At 34.3% G+C, this 20885-nt stretch overlaps 1 protein-coding gene across 1 annotated transcript; it reads left to right on the top strand.

The window, feature by feature from the left end:
* The first annotated feature begins 383 nt into the window (after positions 1 to 383).
* TSPAN8 (tetraspanin 8) lies at positions 384 to 17026 on the top strand. Its single transcript, XM_026667668.2, has 8 exons — positions 384 to 560; positions 3286 to 3348; positions 6357 to 6485; positions 8872 to 8946; positions 9025 to 9132; positions 10082 to 10207; positions 11461 to 11544; positions 16738 to 17026. Exons 1-8 carry the CDS (start codon positions 501 to 503, stop codon positions 16789 to 16791), a joined length of 699 nt encoding a protein of 232 aa, XP_026523453.2. The 5' UTR covers positions 384 to 500; the 3' UTR covers positions 16792 to 17026.
* The last annotated feature ends 3859 nt before the right edge of the window (positions 17027 to 20885 follow it).

Raw genomic sequence — 20885 nt, 5'->3', positions numbered from 1 at the left:
TATAAAACCTCTCAGACAGACACTCAAGAATCTGAAAGACTGTGAGTGTGTCACTATATCCCGTAATTTTATTCAATTTGTTATTTTTACTTTTATTGTTTCATGTGTCCACCAGAATGAATCATTGCTACTACAGTTTCTATATCTGAATTTAGATCTTTCTACAGGTAGTCTTTGTTCAATGACTACTTATTTAGTGGCCATTCTTAGTTACAACAGTGATGGCAAATTAATTGTATGGCCAATGCTCACATTTATGAACTTTGCAGGTGTGCAAAAGGAAAAGCTAAAGTTGCATTTTGTTCTGTGCTCTGGTTAATATTTACCTACCAGATATGAATAACAAACATATTTTTCCTTCATAGCTTCCTTTTTTATTGTCAGCCCAAAGAAAGCAGCTAAGAACTTCTTCCTGATTCTACAATAGAACGATCTAAAGGGGATTTCTTCTGACAGATTTTCCTTCCATTTGGAAATACTTCTTGCTGCAGTAAGAAAAGATGGCAGGTGTAAGCTCATGTATGAAATACTCTATGTTTATCTTCAACTTTTTATTTTGGGTAAGTCTAACTTTTTGAAATGAAAAATATATAAACCAGAATGAACAATGAAATATTGGTTGCCTTAAAATGTGATATTTTATGAGGAGTTAGAGCCACCTGTTCCAGTAATAGTACTGGAAAAGAATGAAGATAAATACTTTATTATTTGTAGGACTGGACAAAAAGTGGTGAGACTTAAGTTTGAAAACAGAGACTTGTCTGGGACATATGGAGAAAAGCATTAAATATAAATACTTTTCTGGACAAGTGTATAAATGTTGGAAATTGACTGCTTTTTGAAATAACTTCTGTAGCAAAATAAAAATGTATAGATTATCTGCCAAAATATTTATCCAATTTTAAAGCTTTATTTCCTAGTGTAGTCATGATTATTTTCAAATTGGGTGTGATCATATACTGAATTTCAAGATATTACTGGAATAGTTGCACATTGCTTACTTTCCTACTATTCCTGAACCATTCCTCTTTCTGTCAAATATTACTCAGTGTCCACTCCAAAAACAGGCTGACAACCCACCTAGTCCACCTTGTAACCTTTAAACAATGAATTACAAGGTGAGAAAAAGTGCAGATTTTCTAATGAAAAGTTATTTGGTATGAATAATTAAATCTGATCAAACTTTTGGCAGAGAATTTGTGCTTAAGATAGACACTGTTGCAGAACACTGTCTGCAAGAACCTTTTTCAGTTTAAACATATGTGGGTTTTTTTTTTGTTTTTACACATTGTAAGAATAAAATTTTCTAATTTTTCAGGTTGTCCTGTGAAATGATTTTGAAAGGATAGTAAAATACCCAAATGTGTGTTTGCTATAAATCCAGATCAATATGAATATTTTAGCTAAGTTTTAAGCAGTAGCTAATTTGATTTTGCCAGTAAGAATAAATTGACAACTGTTCTCTATCCAGTCTGGTTCAGTGATGTACTTCCATAATTTATCACTTTCCAAATATATTTTGATTTTATTTCTATGTTATTGTTTCAGCCATGTATTTCCAGATAAATCTGTGTGGCATAAAATCACCCTTACTATTTGATTTTTGAGTCAACCATTTTTTTAATAGACAAGTTATATCATGCTGTCTCTTAAAGGGACAAAGTCAAATAACGTATCTGGGATTGGGTGGAGAAGTAAATGGTGAAATGACTATTTTCAGCCTTGGCTGAAAACATGTCATTGTTTAACACTCCATAATTCTCTCTCTTTGTCTCTCTTATTTTGTCTCCTTCATACACAAATACACAGTTAGCCCTATCAAGTCTGGGAATATTTTGAGGGTCCTAAAGTTAGTTTAATGCTAGGAAATGGCTTATTGATATGGCCTGCCTCCCATGCTGTAAGACAATTCCAGGATGTGAGATGAGGTAAAAGAAAGAAAGAATGGATGAAAAAAAATTGTGGGTAACTTGAAGGAAGAATGAGAGACGATGATTAGCAGATTTTGAATATTTTATCAATGTGGTTATCTGAGGATGGTGGGGAGAGAAAATGAGATGTGAATCTAAGAAAAATGTAATTTTAAAGGAATGGGGTTTTTTTGAGGTCTCATATTTACTTTGCATTCAATTTCTTTAATACATTGTTGGTTTGATAAACTGATGTTTTAGGAATGTTCACTTGGACTGTAACAAACATTTTCTGATTAGTTATCTCTGTATGGCAGTGATGACACTTCCTCAAAATCTGAAATATACCACTGATACTCAGAGATCATATCCCATTCTTACATTATTAGTAAAATTATGTGTACATGTATGTATAAGCGTGTGTCTGTCTTTGGGAGGATGGGAAAATTTATTGTCATCTGTCCAAATTTACTTGATCAGGTTCCAAGAAAACCTGGAGTCCATTGTGATTGATTATCTATCCGTAAGCTACCTGTGCATTGTGCTATGAAAAAATACAGGTGATCCTCAACTTACAATCATAACTGAGCCCCAAATTTTTGTTGCTAAGTGAAACATTTGTTAAGTGAATTTTACCCTGTTTTACAACCTTTCTTACCACAGTTATTAAGTGAATCACTGCAGCTGTTAAACTAATGACATGGTTGTTAAGTGAATCTGGTTTTCCCATTGACTTTGCTTATTAGGAGGTTGCAAAAAGTGATCACATGACCCTGGGACACTGCAATGGTCATAAACGTGAGTCAGTTCCAAAGCGTCTGAATTTTGATCACGTGATTATGGTAATGCTACAACGGTCGTAAGTCTGAAAAACAGTCATAAGTCACTTTTTTTCAGTGCCATTGTAACTTCAAACTCAGTGAACCATTGTAAGTTGAGGACTACCTGTAATGTCTTTTGACATTCAAAGGGAAAGGGGGAAAACTATGGCCCTTTCTCTGGTATTTAAAAATATATTTGTGAAAAAATCAAACACAATATTGAGATAAAAAACAAGCAAAAAAATAATTCACAGGGTTTCTCACAGGGTGTGTTATATAGAAGTCAAGATAGCAACGTTATCTTTTTATGTGTGTCACATGTCATAGCAATTTTTTCACGAACAAAATTATATTTTAAGTGAGAAATGGGCATTTTGTCCAAGATAGTACTTGGGAAATTAGATTTCTTTTTTTAATAGAATCAATTTGTATATGGGATTGTTAATACATATTAAGATGGGATTAAATAATATAAAAATATTTCAAGAATCTGCATCAAGTAGTGGCTTTATTATTTTCAGGATATTGGTTTTTTTTTCTCTCCCTTTGACTAGATAATTGGATGTTTGATTCTGGGAATCTCTATATGGATACGTGTCAGCAAAGATGTTCAAGAGGTAAATATGTTTTTTTCTTATCAGTTGGAAATGTCAACACATATTGCAGCTGCATCTTCCTGGCAAGTCACAGAAAAATAAAATATATAAAAATGAAATAAATTCTATAGCAGTCACCCCCCTACTCCTCTTTGGAAGTTCTGATCAATTTCAAGTTATAAATAAAGAATTACTTTATTTAAAAAAGAAACTTTAATGTAAAAATTATTTTTCCTACTTTAAGTAAACATACTTAAACTATACAATGGTGAGGAGAAAGTGGTTCCAAAAAGCCTCTAAAGAAAAAATTATAAAAAAGTAAATATAAAAATTTAATACTCTAACCAGGGCCCCCGGGCCGGCCCCGTCCCCCCCTCCCCTTTTTATAACCCCTCTTTCCCCCCGGTCCCCCCCACCCCCCATCCCAAAAAAAAAAACCTCCCCCCTCTTCCCAAAACTCTTCTTCCCGAAAACCCCCCCCCCCCCCCCCAACCCTCCCAACAAAACCCCCCCAAACAATAACAAAAAAATAATCAACTTTACTTCCCCCAAAACACACCCCCATAAAACTCTCTTCTTATCTCTCTTTTAAAAACCCATAAAACAGACTGAAGTATGTTACTGGTCTATTACAGAAGTCACATAGTCACTAAGTTTGCAGAGGGAAAAATAAATATCAGAAACAATAAAGATTTCAATATCACACATATAAAAGTAAATCAAGCATCTAATTGCTCATTCCTGGCTAGATATTCACCTCTGACTTAGGGACAATGAATTATTTCAGCAAGTGATTACTCTATGTTCCTCCTGGATTTTTCCAGATACTTGTTATTACAGCCTTAAAATCAAAGGCACAGGATAAGTGTAATTCTTTTTGTTTCTGTGATGGCCAGATTTCTGGCTGAAGTTTTAAGAAGCTAAAAGCTTGTAGCTTTTCTCTATAAAAAGTCTTAGGTAAGGATTTTCCCTTAGAAAGAGAATTTTCTCTTAGTAACTTAGATAGACCTTATACCTTTGTTTCAGTGGTGGGATTCAAATTCAATTTTTTTTACTACTGGTTCTATGGGCGTGGCTTGGTGGGCGTGGCTGGGGAAGTATATTGTAAAATCTCCAGTCAGAGGTGGTATTTGCCGGTTCTCTGAGCTACTCAAAATTTCTGCTACCAGTTCTCCAGAACTGGTCAGAACCAGCTGAATACCATCCCTGCTTTGTTTGTAGCTATTCTGTAAAAACAGATTGGCCTCACAATAACTTCATTGAGAAATGAAAAAGATTTCCTTGTTTTAATTTTCAAAATGTAGAATTTTTTTTACATTTTGAATAAAGAATCTAAGAATAAGCAAAATTTGATCCTGAGAAATCCCAAATGGTGATGAATTCTCCTAGAATTTATGGCGTGAATCTTATCTCCCCCACCCCCAGTTTACTCCTAGATTTTCCAGTTAAGAAAGTATATAAATTACCAGTTTAAAGTTTTAAATGTAAAAATAGGAACTTACACTGTGTTGAATGTAGGCATGAAAAATGTCCTTGAAACATTTTATTCATGTGATCAGGAACCAGATACAAATAATTACCTCTTAAAATCTTTTAGTGAAACAGTTTACAATATTGGTGTCAGCTATACAAATTAATTTTAATCCAAATTCAGTGGTCTATACCAGCAATGTAGTAATACCACATTCTTCTCTTGTATTAGTTTTCTAATATTAAAAACATCATCCTCTTCTAGTCTAGTTTAACTTCTGCTGCCTTCATGGACACATCCATGTAGTTTGTAAAAGAGATTTCTGTGGGTTTTGTCAATTTGTTAATCTACTCTACAGTCCTAGAATTTCCTGGTTTGTTTTACTAGCCAGATATTGCTATGCCTGACCCTATTTTAAGTTTTCCAGGATCAAATGAATTAATAATCTGCCATCTATTTTTGTCCTGTCACATAAGCAGAACTGGTATTCAGCAGATTCTGACCGGTTCTGGAGTAACAGGTAGCGGAAATTTTGAGTAGTTCAGAGAACCAGCAAATACAACCTCTGACTGGAGATTTTACAGTAACCTTCCCCTACCACGCCCACCAAGCCATGACCACAGAACCGGTAGTAAAAAAAATTGAATCCCACCACTGCACATAAGGGCATTAATTAGCAAAAGCCTGTTAGATTGCTGACCTTAATATGGTGAGTTTATACGTTTATGACATGTGACATAATTCAATAGCAACCAGGAGACTGTGCTGGACCAACAAATGACTTATTCCTTGGAAATAACTGGAAAAATGACTTTTTTATTTGAGTTCGTCACATTGAAATGCCTTTCCCAGGAATTTTCATCTCCTAATGACCACATAGATTGATTTTCTTCATCATGATGTATTTCCAATGCTCTTTTAGGTGATTAGGAGTCAAAGCTCCTAATACCGGTACATAATGGAACATAATCAATTAAACAAACCTAGCAATACTTTAATCTGATCAAGCAAAATGTGTTATGGTTCATTCAAGCTGGTTTGAGTGTCGTTGTTTTTTTACTTTTACTATTGATTTGATTTGATTTCCTTAGTTATTTGTATATATAAATTTATTTTTTATTAGCTTTTCACTATAATATATCAGTTTGTTTGCCATCCAGGAAACAAACTGACACTGAAAATGCAGGATATGAGTAACACATAAATATTCATCATTCTGTTCTAATCTGGGAATTTATAATCTGCTGTATTGCCTAAAAGCCAGGCACTCCCACTTTTGCATAACACATTTCAGTACACCTCACCCATACCGAAGCAATCTGCTGCCTTCTCTGGAGTTCCAAGCACTAGAGCAATGTCCTTGGGTACTGAACAATCAGAATGAAATGCCATGACCGAGGGTATTGCCTTAGGGCAAAGAAGTTTGCTGATAATATGGTTTATGTCTATGAATAATAGAGAGATGTTCATTTGCTCCTAGCTTCCTTTTTAGGTTACCTTTAGGTTCCTTAACTATTTCACTGAGTGTATCCGAAACCTTGTATTTTTCTTTTTACAGGAATTCAAATCAGAGTCAGGCATGCTTCCTCCTGTTGACCTCCTCATTGCTGTGGGCTCAATCATTATGGTGCTTGGGTTTCTAGGTTGCTGTGGTGCCATGAAAGAGAGCCAGTGCATGCTCCTCCTGGTAGAGTTTCAATTTCTGTAACATTTTCTTTGCAAATATTTTCAAAGCAATACCCTGCATGTATTTATCTTGTTGGACAATAGATGATCTTTACTGCAAGTTTTAGGTAGCATTTTTTTCTCAAGCAGGAGTAAGGAGAATGTGCCTTGTACTGCCAATGACAAAAGTGTAACTACACCGTGGTGTACTCCTAACCATTTTTTAATGTGGAAAGATATGAATTTAAGGAGATTTTGGGAAAATGTGAATTACAAATGAAAGATAAAAACGATACCTGGTTTCTTTCCTAAATCAAAGTCCATAAATATAGGTAGCCCTCAACTTACAACAGTTTCAAGGTTATAATGGCACTGAAAAATCTTATTTATTATCATTTTTCACACTTACAACCATTGCAGCATCCCTATGGTCATGTGATCAAAATTTGAATGCTTGGCAACTGGTTCATATTTATGACGGTTGCAGTATCCTGAGGTCATGTGAACATTTTGCGACCTTTTGACATGCAAAGTCAATGGGGAAGCCAGATTCACTTAACAACCATGTTACTAACTTAACAAACTGCAATGATTCATTTAACAACTGTGGCTAGAAAGGTTGCAAAATGGGGCAAAACTCAATTAACAACATAAACTTTGGACTCAATTGTGGTCATAAGTTGAGGACTGCCTGTATTGTTATGTATCTGCACACTAGGTAGGAACTCTAATAGTAGCTAATGTGAAGTTTAATTACAGATTACATATATTATGTAATACATTACAAGCACCTATTTTGAAGAAGGCAAGAAAAGAACCTGAACAGAGTAGATTTCAGAATGAAAATAAAGGCTGCTGCTATCTGAATGTCGGTCATAACTGCTTTTCTCCAATGCAGCCATTTTTGGGATATTCTGATTCTTAATTCAGTATTTACGTAGGGTTGTCCTTCACAACAAAGAAGCTGGTTTTGCATAGACTTCAGAATGTGGATTCTGCTACATCATAATACTGTTTCAGCAATTCATCAAAAATGGCATGTTCCTCAGAGGTAAAGTAAAGGACCTGTGTGGGGTGCCATATTGTTTCCCTGGTTCTCCTTAAGTTGCTTTTGAGCTGAACTGTGGCAATCAGTCTTGGCCCTCAGTGTTTTTCTCACTTGGGGAAAATGGGGAAACTGAAAGACATGGGCTGTGGTTAGAGTGCAGTACTACAGGCCACTTCTGCTGACTCTCAGCTGCCTGCAATCTGGCAGTTCAAATCCCACCAGGCTCAAGGTTGACTCAACCTTCCATCCTTCCAAGATGGGTAAAATGAGGAGCCAGATTGTTGGGGGCCACAGAAGAGGCTTTCTCCCCAAGAACCCACCAGTCAGACTTTGGTATGGTAGGCAGCTTCTGAAGTAACTGGCCGCTTTGTAGACAGTCTCAGGGGTTAATCAGATGCTGTACCTTGCACCAGATAGAAGCTTGCCCTGCTTCACAATTCCATAACATTTCATCACCTGGACAGATCTAATCAGTACAAGAAAGCAAGTTCAGTATCAATGGATGTATTTATTTTGGTCGGTGTGTTGTGATAAAAGCAGGTTTGTAGATACCAAAAGAGAAGAACTTCACAAAACTCTTTAAGAAGTTTTAAGTAGCTATGTCAGCTATAAAATTAAGATCCTTTCTTCCCCTCTCCTCTCCTGATATTCCTTTCTACTTCAACATTGGTTTTAATGAATCATTTTAATACTAACTTGTAAAAAACAAATTTGGCTTTTATGAGGCTCCATTATTTTAATCCAACATTGTCCATCATTCTTGTTAAATTGTGATTTCTCTATAATTACTTTATCAGAATTATGAATGACATTTTTGGAACTTACTTAAGAGATGCTTAGGTTGTAACCTAAGTATGATAAACTGTAGGGTTAATCATTAAGTGTTGTAACATGTATTAAAATATACATGGTCTACTTTGACTATTTATTCAAAAATGCTATAATTACCATACAAGCAAGCACATATCACTGAAAGGAAGCAATTCATTATTTTAATGGATGAAAAACAATATGGCATCCCATGAGTCCTGCATTGTAAGCATTATTGTCTAGAGAAAATGCAGCTTTGTTTCAGCATTATGTACAATTATAGTATATACAGAAAGTTAATTTCAGTTTTCCTGAATACATAAAAAATGGTGTCTTCTTAAAATATATCTTATGTACAACTTTTGAACATTGCCTATACTCACATTCTGATTTCAAAAATCTGTCTTTCCTAACAAGTGCCTTTTCAAGGGATTTTGTTTCATTTTGTAAACATCTTATAATATTGTAAACCATTTCAGAACATTTACAAAAAGAAACAGTATGAAAATACACCTTCCTGGAGCTGAGATAATTTTTTTTCTCCCATCAGTTTTTCATTGGACTATTGATGATTCTGCTTCTTCAAATTGTAGCAGGCATTTTGGGAGCAGTATATACATCTCAGGTATTTCATTCTTCAATCTTATTAAGTTATGTAGTCATTAAATTACATAGGCTGATTGTATCGTCTGTTTATTTGCAGATTGAAGGCGTCCAAAACCAGACTCAACAAAAAGAAACTGACATATTGAAATTTTTTTCAAGTAATGATAAGGATGTTCTGGAGGATTTCCACAAACTTGAGATAAAGGCAAATTCAGTTCATTAATATTTACTACTATTTTTACTCCACTTCTTCCAACATCTTAAAATCAAACTATGTTTGAAAACCATTGTCCTCTCCAATTCCCTAATTTCACAATAGCAAATACAGATCAAGCTTTATTGAATACAAATAATCTGTACCAAAATAATGGACTCCTAGAAACATTAATAAGCTGAGAAAATTATGCATGTATTTGGTATTCCAGGCAATTTTAGATAACTATAATCTACTAGAGTCTGTTTATGGCACTGCTAATTTCTCAATAATTCTGTTTCCAAGCTGTACATCTGTGTTTCTCAACATTGGCAACTTTAAGACGTGAACTTCAACTTCCAGAATACTTCTGACTGTTAATTTTTGTTTTTAATTATCAGGAAAAAGAATAGCCATTTTAATTTGGTTTGAAGGTGGCATTGGCATAGGGATGTGGGAAGATGAGCAAATGAAAATGCATGCATCATGATATCACACTGACATTCATCTAGCATCTTATATTGGGATGCATGTACAGAAGAACTGGGTTTAAAACATGACTGTGATTGTATATGTAGTTAGTAGATGCAAAGGGATATCAACAATCCTATAGAGTTAGGTTTTTGTATTTAATCTCTTCTGACAAACGAAGTATTGCTCACATATTTTCATGCTGGTTTTTTTAATCTTACAGGATGTGAAATATAACATAAAATTTCTGTCTGTCTAACACTTTATTTTTAAACATCCAATTTCAGTTTTCTGCAGAAATGGCTATAAATTTATCAAATTTCCCTTCTTTGTGTCAGTAAATGGTATATACCTCTTATATGGCCCTCCTGGGAAGAATATTCAGCAAAGTTGATGGAAAACTAAAAAGACAGCAGTATAAGCTTTACTACTTATGCATCAGAATAATTAGTTTACCAAACTAAACTTTTTGTTATTGTTTTTCTTGTAGTACAAATGTTGTGGCCTGTTTAATGGGAATTCAGATTGGGGGAAAAACATCCATTCTAACCATGGATGTGAATGTGATCAGACAGACATTGGTACAAGTGATTGTGTTGGAAATCAGTATGTAAAGGTAAGAAAAAAAATAGCATAAGTACATCAATGACTATTAGGTTTAGTGGCCATTTGTGGCCTCCAGATTTATATATCATGGAATCTTCTAGGGAACAGTAATGCAGGCATTGATTGGATGTTTTCTTCATCTAGGAAGCATTCGGGTTAGGAGAAAGCTAATACAAACCATAATTATTATAACTTGCATTTCTGTTACTGTTTGTTTGTTTGTTTTCTAATGCCTTCAAGTCAGTCTTAATTTCTATCAATTATCTGGACAGGTCCATTCAGTTCTCTTGTCAAGATTTCAGAAGTGTTTTGCTATTGCTTCTTTCCTTGTGCTGAGAGAAAGTGATTGGCCTAAGTTCATCCAGATGTTTTATCCCTAAGGCAGAACTAGAACTCATAATCTCCTGGTTTCTAGCTCACGGGTTTTAAATAGTGATGTATTATACCAAAATGGGCAAATATTTATTTTTTAGTATCCTTCCTTCAAGCACTGGACCAAGATGTGCAAATCATTTGTAGAGCTTGTTATGTGTTGTGTGAGTTACTGATTCCAGAACTAATATAAGCTTGTAGCTTTTTAAACAGCAGATGCTATTAAACATTTTTCTAATATTAGTTATCAGAGTCAGTTGATGAATAAGCAGTCGTATAAAATTAACAAATGAACACATGAATGAATACTTTGCAAGTCGATTCTTTAACACTGGCATGTCTTCAGGTTTACACCAAACATGGTGAAAGTTGAGCTATTTTAATAAATAGCAGAGAGAGGTTGTGTTCTCTCCTGTGTAATATCCATATTCATATGACTTAATGGTTATCACAATTGGCAGTTTCCATCAATTTCTATAGGCCAACTTGTTTTTATGTATTTTTCACATTTCTTCCACATAAAATATGGAATTCATAGAAAATTCCCAAGTGACTCAGGCATTCACTAGCCTTAGCGCTCAGTTTTTTAAAGAGCTGTTCATCTGATTACTTTCTAAGCCTGGATAAAACCAATTATCAAAACTGTTTTGTTTCTTAAATGTTGCTGTTGTAATACTTACCAAAAACAATTCAGATATTATTTATTTATTCAATTGATTATCTACTTTTTCATTAGAACTATAAAAATCTCACAGCAGATCTTGGAAGTTTAAAAAAATGAAGTTACTTTGCCTTTTGATACCAGCAAAATTAATCTAAATTTGTAACATGGCTATTAGGTTAAAATAGCTGCTGCATGTGTGATTTATACCATTTTTGTCTTTCTTTCAGCCTTGTGCAACTGTAATTAAAGAAATATTCAAGAAAAATATGGTTATAGTTATGGGGATAGCATTTGGACTGGCATTTATCGAGGTATACTAATAATATCTTATTTCAATCTGTTATGATATTGCAAGCTATAATTTCATTGGTAGTACATCAAGTTGAATGGTTGTGGTTGATCAAGTCTTGTTAAAGCATAAGCATTCCTCAACAGTGTTGATAGTGACTTGATGAAGAATATTTCTGCATGTTCAGAAATAGACTGCTGCTAGTTTGCCAGCTTCCATGTTCTGGATTCAAAAGTCCTGCCTTTTTTCATGTGTGTGTATAGTCATTAGAAATTAGGACATAAAAGATAGGGCCCATTGAATAAATGGTGTCCCTTCTGTTGCATTTTCCTACTTCTTATCCAGGTAAGTAGGAAAATCCTGATTGTAAATTATATGAAAAATAGTTGAGAACTGAACAAAGTCCTGATCAATAGAGGCCATGAATGGGATCTCAATAAGTCAGCCTCCTGAATTGTGTAGTTCAATAAATAGAAGAAACAAGAAAAGAAGCTGTATATTCTGATAGACTTCTTATTGAGTAAACAGAGCTGATACAGAGATTGCAATTAACATACAGTATAAGGTAGACAGTGGAGTGAACCACTAAGTAAAATAACTAAAAAATGGTCAAAGAGTTAAAGGGAGATATCCCTAAACATTTTCCCTCTATTCAAAAACAAGCAGAGTGGATCAGTGAGCAGTCAAATAAATGAGAGGCATCTGGGTGTCCTGGTGGATCACTGCCTAAGTATGAGTCAGTACTGTGCTGCAGCTGTCAAAAAACCCAAAGCAATCCTAGGCTGGATCAACAGAGGTATAGCATCAAAATCACAGGAAGTTTTTGTTTGTTTGTTTAGATCCCTTTTTAATATTCTTAAAACAATTGATACATTTTTTGTAAGACCCCAAAACAGTGATTCAGGCAAAATAAAATTAACAGCCTCCTCTAAAGACAGGTAGGAGACAATCATCCATGACTTGAGAGAAAACCTGTCTTGGACTGGGTCAAGCTGTGTCATTTGTAGAACTAATAATAGTGCTGTCACCACTACCACCATATCATTGGATTATTGTTTCTGTCTTGAATCTTTGTCTCAGCTTAATACACAGGAATTTTTAATCAGTCCTTGAGTTTGCTATCCAAATTAAAAGTTTTTTTAATAAACTTAGACAGGTTTTTTTGGGGGGAGGAGCAATTGAGTCAATTTTGACTCTAGGAGATTGCCTGGAAAAATCCCTGAAGTTTTCTTGATAATATTTCAGAAGTGATTTACCATGTTCTTTCTGTATTTATTTATTTATTTTTTTTAAAACAAGTTTTATTAAAAGTTTCAACAACAAACAAATCATTACATATTAAATCTTTCCCTGTCTTTCTACAATAATTTCCCCAATATTCTCATAAAACACAAACAAACACAAACAAACATAAAAAAAATCTTTTAGTAAAGTACCTTGGCCCCAGTTACCTCTCTTTGCATGGGCTAAAATAATAGCACATATCACTCTTCACATTTCTATCTTATTTAATCCATCTTAATTAAATCATTAAATTTGTATCTTTTGCCCATTCATTTATCCCTCTATCTCTTCTTATAGTAAAAAGAATTTCTCCTGAAATCACTAATCAGAGTATGATGCCTTTCTATCCTCCCCTAAGTTAGTAAAATTAACATTCAGCATAACAAATACCCAATTTGGTTCTGCTTGGTACATTCTATCCACCAAAAATGTTTAAATACATTGTATCCTCCTTTCCTTCGATATTTTATTACATTTTAAAAATCAATCATTATTAAAAACTTCAACATTTTAATTTCTTATTAAATCTTAAACCATTCTAATTTACTATTTCAAATATAAATGTTACAATACCATCTTCTGTACCTTAGCAGAATCTTTCTTACAGAAATTTATATTTCATCCTTTGTCTCTAAAAAAATCCCTCTTCTCCCATCCAATTTTAAAGCTTTGAGGCTTTTCTCCGCCTTTCCCCTTTCTTTCTTCCCCACCAAATCTTCCTACCCCCTTCTTCTTCTAACCTCTGCCTTGCTGGGATCCCTTCTCTGTTGTGTTCCCTTTTTCTCTTGTTTGTTATCATTATATTTACTTTGCATCATATTTTCTCTTTCTTAAATGTTTTTTTAGATCTTAAGTCCTTCATTTTCCTTGCTCTCTTCCTTCCTTCTTCCTTAAATAAGTTTTGGGATTCAATGAAGATGGCGTCTTCGTCTCTTCCTTGTTGTTCTTCTTCCGTTTCCATCTGTTCCATTGTCTGTTGGTAATTAACCAGCGCCATTTCTAGAAATAGAAAAGCTTTTTCCATGCCATCTTTGCAGGCTGCTTTTGTTTGCTCATATTCATCCCTCAGGTCTTCAAAAAGGAAAGCCATTATAAATAAATCTTTTCTTTTCTTTATTCCTCTTTCTTCTTACACCAACCAAATATTCCGAGAGAAAGGCAAAACAATCCCAAAATCCACAATCCTCAATAAATCCAAGCAAGCCAGAATTCCCCCTTCCTCTTCCAGGGTGGTATCAAACAAATAAAAAAAAAGAATCCAAATCTATATTTTAAAGCCTTATTAAGATTGTATTTCTGTCCTCAAGTCTTCAAGGCATCTCCTCCAACAAGATCCAAATTTATATATTTTCTTTATCCTCTCCCTTCCGGCTTAATTCCGTCGGGAGGGAGAGTAAACTTTCCCTTCAGCACCTCAAAATAGCCGCTTTTTTTTTCTCTTGTGGAAAAAATCATCAAAAAACCATCTTTTCCAGGAATTAAATTAGATAAATCTCAAAGCCCTGGGTCGACCAAGAATAACTTTCACTTTCAATAACTTTCTCTTCTTCCTCCTGCGCATACTTGCCCGGCTGTCAACTTCTTTGTGGCGGCCATTGCGGACCGCCGCTGCACCGTCCTGGTAACAGGGGTTCTGCTGGCCAGGAGGGGGTCTGCAACACCCCAAACCCTTCCTCCGGATCCCCTTACCTTCAGCTACCCCTGCAGGGCAGCCTTGCTCCGCACCCGTCCGGGTCGGAGCCCCAAAACGGCTAGCGCGGCAGGATCGCGCAGCTTCGCGAATCCCTACCGCTCGCGAAGCCGACAAACCGGAAACCCCCCTTCTTTCTGTATTTATTGATTAGCCCTTGGGCCATATCAAAGTGCCATATCAAAGTGCAAACTTCCAGAAACAAATTATTACTAAAATTTGATAAAAACAATTTAAAATGGAATTGGTTAAAATACAATTTAAAATGAAATTGGAATAAAATGCAGCCCAAAATGAAATTGGAACAGAATAGTTTAAGATATAGATAAAATATGATAAAATTGTATTTTGCAATCTACCCCAATCAATCCCACATATGCAGATCTCAACTGAAAGTGATTTACCATTATTTCTTTTGTAGACTCAAAGAGAAAGTGACTGACCCAGGTAGCTTGGTACCTAAGGTGGGAACAAAAGTCACTGTCTCACAGTTTGTAGCCTGATGCATTAACCCCTACACCCAAACTTTGTTTTACAAAAAACAAGAAAGAGTCATAATAATACTAACACAATTAAAGTGCAGTAAAAAAAAGACTTTAAATTTTAATGTGACCTCTAGAATCATGGAATTCTTGTGAGAAAATATTTTAATTCAAATATGATAACTGCTTTTTTATGATGTGATTAATGCTATGGCCTTAATATAAGGCCCAGGAGTTGGATGTTAATCCAGTTTTTTCAGTAAGAATTTGAACTTGGAACTACAAAAATGAGGTGGGTTCGATAAGAGCAAGGAGTGAAATCCAAATAAAGCATAAATAATTTTTTTTTAAATGGAAAAGGAAATTTAGCTTCATTTACCTCTCCAGATAGATTCTTAGTCTCTGATATCTTAATTTACAGAAAAAGATGTAAAACATACAGTTTGTTTAACAGTTAATAGTTAGCCCTGCAGATAACAGTTGCTTGGATCTCTGAGCTTCCCATTGTAAATGTTTGGCAACTTATTACTCTTTAGTAAGGATAATGTCTTCATTGGGTGAGGCAAGAATTTATATTGAGGAAGGCTCCCCCCTCACCCGGTTTGTTTCAAGAGATTGTTTCAATCTCTGCTATCCAATAGAGATGTCATGTTTTCTGTCTTGAAATGAGAGTTGTTTTCAAATGTAGTAGTTAGAGAAAGCGTCAAAGGCTGAAGATTATTTACTTCTCCTACAGCTGATGTACACCAGCCATACGGTCTATAACTAGTTCTTTTAGAGTGAATTCCAATTACCTTTATTTGTGGAACAGTGAAACAGACTTGCCTTAATGACTGCTTCTTTTTATGTAGTCTTGTTGTTTAGTGTTTGTTTCAACTATTGATTACAAAAATGTAGTCAGAGTTCTGATTTTTTTAGCTCTTCATAAACACGTGGTAGCTTTAAAATAAATGATTTTAAAGCTGTCAAGTGTTCATGAAGAGGTAAAAAATAATAATCAATTTTAAAACTCCAGTGAAAAAATTCCATTTGATAGTTAGCTTCAATTTTACTTAAAGCAACACGTATATGAATGTGCTCCAATTTCTACTTTAATTTGTTATAAGTATTTTGTTAAATTGACCAGTTATCTAGAACAGCAAATCCCTACATTTATAATAACAGTTGCACAAGAATTCAAATTACAAATATTGTGGCATCTTCAACATAAACCATTTAAAAATATATATTTTTATAATATTGCTTCCGTGGTAATATACTCCATGGATTTGATGTAGTGAACATAATTTCATGCAAGAATATGTTAGTTATTCAATTGTGCAAGATTGTTGTTTTGCTGTAACTAATTATAGAAGTGCAAGTAATTCATATATTTATGAAAAAGGTTTCTAAGAATTCTAATGTTGACAGGAAGCAGTATGAAAAATCTTTTTAGCTCTTAAGAAATCTGATCTCTTTCCCACAGATGTTGCAATATAAAGACCAAGTAAGAATCTCACAACTTGTCTTCACCCGTTAAAGCAATCCATCTTTCAGAATAAGTTGAGGTTTCCTATGCTGCTATATACATGGTTTTCGTTAAAACCCCACTATCTGAAAGTCATATCTCTAACTGGTGTTGGAAGCAATCTTTAACATAGCAGACCCATTAGTACATGCAAAATCCAATAATTTTGCAAACAAAATGTTCTTGCTGTGTACTGAACGGTTACTGAAGTTGCCAAACAATGCATTTTAAACATCTTTCTTTCTTTTTCAGATTGTTGGCATGGTGTTTTCAATGAGCCTTTACTGCCAGATCCAGAAAAAATGAAATCAAGGAAATCATCAGCCAAATGAGAAAGCTTTGTAGATCAAGGAATTGGATCTGTAGTTGGATTTTTTTTAAAAAAGCACCACATGCTATTTATGTTTGGGGTATTGGTAATTTGTAACCTATTTGACTATTCAAAAAAAAAAAAAAAAGCACTGCTCTATATTGTGCTGATCCAATACATTGTTTTCTACTCATCTGTTTTCTGAATTAAAGTTGAGGCTTACTTAACCCATTTCAACTAACAAAGTTACTTCTTTTATATATGTCCACACCCACACATAAACATATTCCCCCCCCCTCAAACAAAACTCTTGCTTCCCAACTGTGCATGCAGAGACTCATAGAATGTTTTCCCCTTAACATTGCTAAAATGCTGTGAAATGAAACTTTTGAACAAATTGATCTAATAGTTTGGTCAATCAGTCCAATGGACTTAGATTATCTACATGAGTAGAGGTTGGCTTGAGAGAGGCAAGAAAACTTTTAACAATAAGTTCTGAAAAGCTGGAGTGACACAGTCTCTATAGCTGTTAGAGTTAAATGTTACTTTTTCTGGAGAATGGAAGTGTAGAATTATAGCCTTAATTATTTGAAGAGAAACTAAGACTTTATTTGTGGCATTATTTCATAACTTAGGAGTAGCCATTCAACAAGCATAGCTTACTGAACTGTCTATATTTATTTTATTTATTTATACATTTTATTGGCCATCCATCTTACCACAGGATACCTCTGGGTGGCTTACAATCATAAAAATCTGTATCTATCTACCTTATCTATCTACCTTATCTATCTACCTTATCTATCTATCTTAAAACATAAATAACCATTAAATGTTATGCTTTGCTCAGCCATTTGGATAACCCGCCTTTTCAATAATGAACATATAACACGTAACTTCCAGATGGAAAAAAGAGGCACTCATAAGCAGATGTACAGTTATAGGAACATTTACGCATCCATGTTTACATCTATAACTAGGTAGACAATAAAGAGGATTCCTATATTGCCAATGCTAAAATCACTCTTTCTTCTCTGCTTTGATCCCAATTACACTGACATCCTTCCAATGCATGGATATAAGTTAGACCTGATATTAAAAACATATGTCCAAGATCTTCAGTGTAATTTGAGCATTGAGAGAAAATTGCTAAAACATGCATAATTTTGTGCACCAGTATGAGTTCTTCAGAATCCTCATTAATATTTATGAGGATTAATATTTATTGCCAGCTACCCTTACATGCTTACAAAAGCTGGTTGTGCTAACTTCAAAGCAGCACTTGAAAGAAGACTGTAAACATTTCTGGAGCATAATTAAGGGTTTCACATCATCAATTTGACAGTTTTATATAAAACTAGCTGATAACCCGGCGTTGCCTGGGTATTTATTTATCCCAATCCTGTATTAGACAGGAAAATTCTGTAGTCAAGACTCACACTGATGTACTGTCTCTCATGCAGTGTTGCAATTCTTCTATTCTTCCACAAGAGGGAGCCCTCTTTTGGAGTACTGTGAAGCCGTTACCATGGCAAATCCACTGTGCTGTACAGTAGAAGCCATTTTAAGGCACACATACCCCTCGAGGTGTCTTAAACCCACAGTATTTGTTTCCAGAGGGTAAGTAATTTGTGTACCAAGTTTGGTTGAAATTGCTTGAGGCGTTCCAGAGTTATGCTGGAACATTCATACACACATCTGTTTTTATATAGAGAGATTTGTAAATCTGATCTTTGTAATTGCTATAAAATATATATTAGTCAGTTTTATTCTATTTCTTAACAATCTATCTTTAAAATGCCAAGACATTGTACTCTGTTTACTTGGATAGCAACCAAAATTTGTTTTGATCCATCAATCCAGGTCAAGAATACAAAAAGGCAGTAATTTATAGCAGGATCAGTAGAATGGCCAAGATTCTCATTTTTAAAATATTTTTAAACAGAAACAGAATTTCAGATTTTGATTTATTACTATTGGTAACAATCCTCTCCATGTTTAATAAAGTTATCCTGTTATATTAAAAGTCAGCCTGTGAAAAGAGATTTTATTGGTATTATAGGGTTTACATCTATTTTTTTTCAGGGGCACAGGGGCATACCTGAAGCATAAATTTCAAATAAATTGATAAGTTTGCTTAACTATTAGAGGTTGAGCATCAGTCAAGGAGAAAAAAGTATGGGTACTTGTAATAAGGGAGGATATGTTTTCCAAAAGAGAAACAATTTACCTACATGCCTTTATGATTAACCTACTTTAGAACTTTTAAAGTATCTTGAACTAACATTCGTAGGCTCCTTTCATATATATTTAAATTTTGGATGCATTTTTTGCCACATTTATTTTATGCATTTTATAGGACTTTCTACTAGGTGTGCTTTTTAGTGTTCAACTTTCTCTACTATTTTTAAATGCAACTTTCTCAAATACATGTTAGGTTAAGTGAACTGTCCTTGCTCATATGATGAATATAAGCTGATGCATTTGTTACTGCTGTCCATGCTACAGTGGAGTTTGTGTTTGCTTTGAAATAAAATAAATCCCAACAGATTTATTTTATAGCCATATCTGAGAATTATGAAAAGATAATTCAGACAAAAATCTCAGAATTTTACTGGAAAATAGAATTAATAAAATCTTCTTACAAAATGGTAAATAAAATTAACTAAGAATTAATGAAGAACAAAAATGCAGCTTTTTAAAATCAAACATTCCCTTCCTTCATTTCCCTATAATTTTATAAAAGCCTGTATTTCAGAAATTGTTTAACACTTGGATTTAAAACATACAAGTGCAGTTAAAACCTTCTATTAGGCAATTTTCAATGCTCGCCGCCCTTCTGAATATTGGGTCAAAGTATTTTCAGTTAATATCTGATCATTTAATAAATCTACCATGCTAACCATTTTATGGTAGTAGAAAAGAACAAAGAAATTGTGCAAGTATTATTGCATCCCCATATTTGCTTATGATAAGAGCTGTCTGCAGGAAGTGCAGACAGACCCTAGGCTGTTGCTTACAATGACTAAAAGTGAGATGGGGAAACAAGTTCGATTCCTGTTACCTGCAGACTTTGGGCATTAAAATAACTGGGCTGAAATACTTTTATATTTGCATTTATTTGAACATAGGCAGATGCCTCTACAAACTATGACTCTTCTGAGAACAGCATTTGTATATTATGGCAGAATAAACATCAAACAATTTAAACCCTACTACAATCGTTCATAACTACAGATCAGGTCTAGCTTACGCATGTCTAAGTGGGTCTTGGGAGAAAGAGATAGACAGTTTCTAATAATTTGTCAAAACCAATTTCTCTTTCAACTAAATTATAAGCTAGAGCTTTATAATCCTTATGATAGTCTGTCAATAAATGATATAGTATTTCCGTGAATAAGGAATTTGCTTGAAAACGATCCAGCCCAATAGACCCAAATCCTTATGATTTTCTTCCTAAGCAAGTGTTAGTGCTCAGACAAAACCCAATTGAAGTGAGTTTTTAATGTGGGAATTTTGTACATTTTTATGAGCAAGATATGGCAATTTACCTCATTCATGAAAAAAAAAGATCTGATGTATGACTTTCCAGAATAACCAGTGACTTATCTTGGCTTGTTTGATTTACAAAGAACCATGCACAATTTTAGTGTTTCATTTCGTAAGCTTCTAGGATAAGTGTTTCTAGGGTATAAAAGTATCATACAAAAGAACAAGTATACTTTTAAAAAGTATACATGAGTATATTGACTGATATGACGGGGAAAATGTGTGTAGTAGAGAAAGCTACTGTTGAAAATAACTAGAAAGTGTTTGTCTTTTCTGGCCTTTTCCATTTCCTGGAAATGTGTCCCTGGATTTCTCCTTCATAATCAGAAAAAGGCATCTGAGGACACTTACTGATAGCTGCTTTTTTTATGTGCTTTCTTCCATCTTTGTCGTGATAGAAATATATGCTCACTTAATTTTCACGGCCTCCACCATCAGCCTCAACAATGAAATCAGAGAGCATTTGTCAATGCACATTTAATGTAGGGCAGTGATTGGTCAATTCCCTGGCCTCCTTTCCCCTCCCACTCAGTATCACTGA

This window comes from Notechis scutatus, chromosome 6 (genome assembly GCF_049901735.1).
Source record: "Notechis scutatus isolate UNSWTSFEM ecotype Mainland chromosome 6, rNotScu1.2, whole genome shotgun sequence".
Classification (NCBI taxonomy): Eukaryota; Metazoa; Chordata; class Lepidosauria; order Squamata; family Elapidae; genus Notechis; species Notechis scutatus.
The sequence above is the reverse complement of the archived record's forward strand: the minus strand, read 5'-3'. Positions and strand labels throughout refer to the sequence as shown.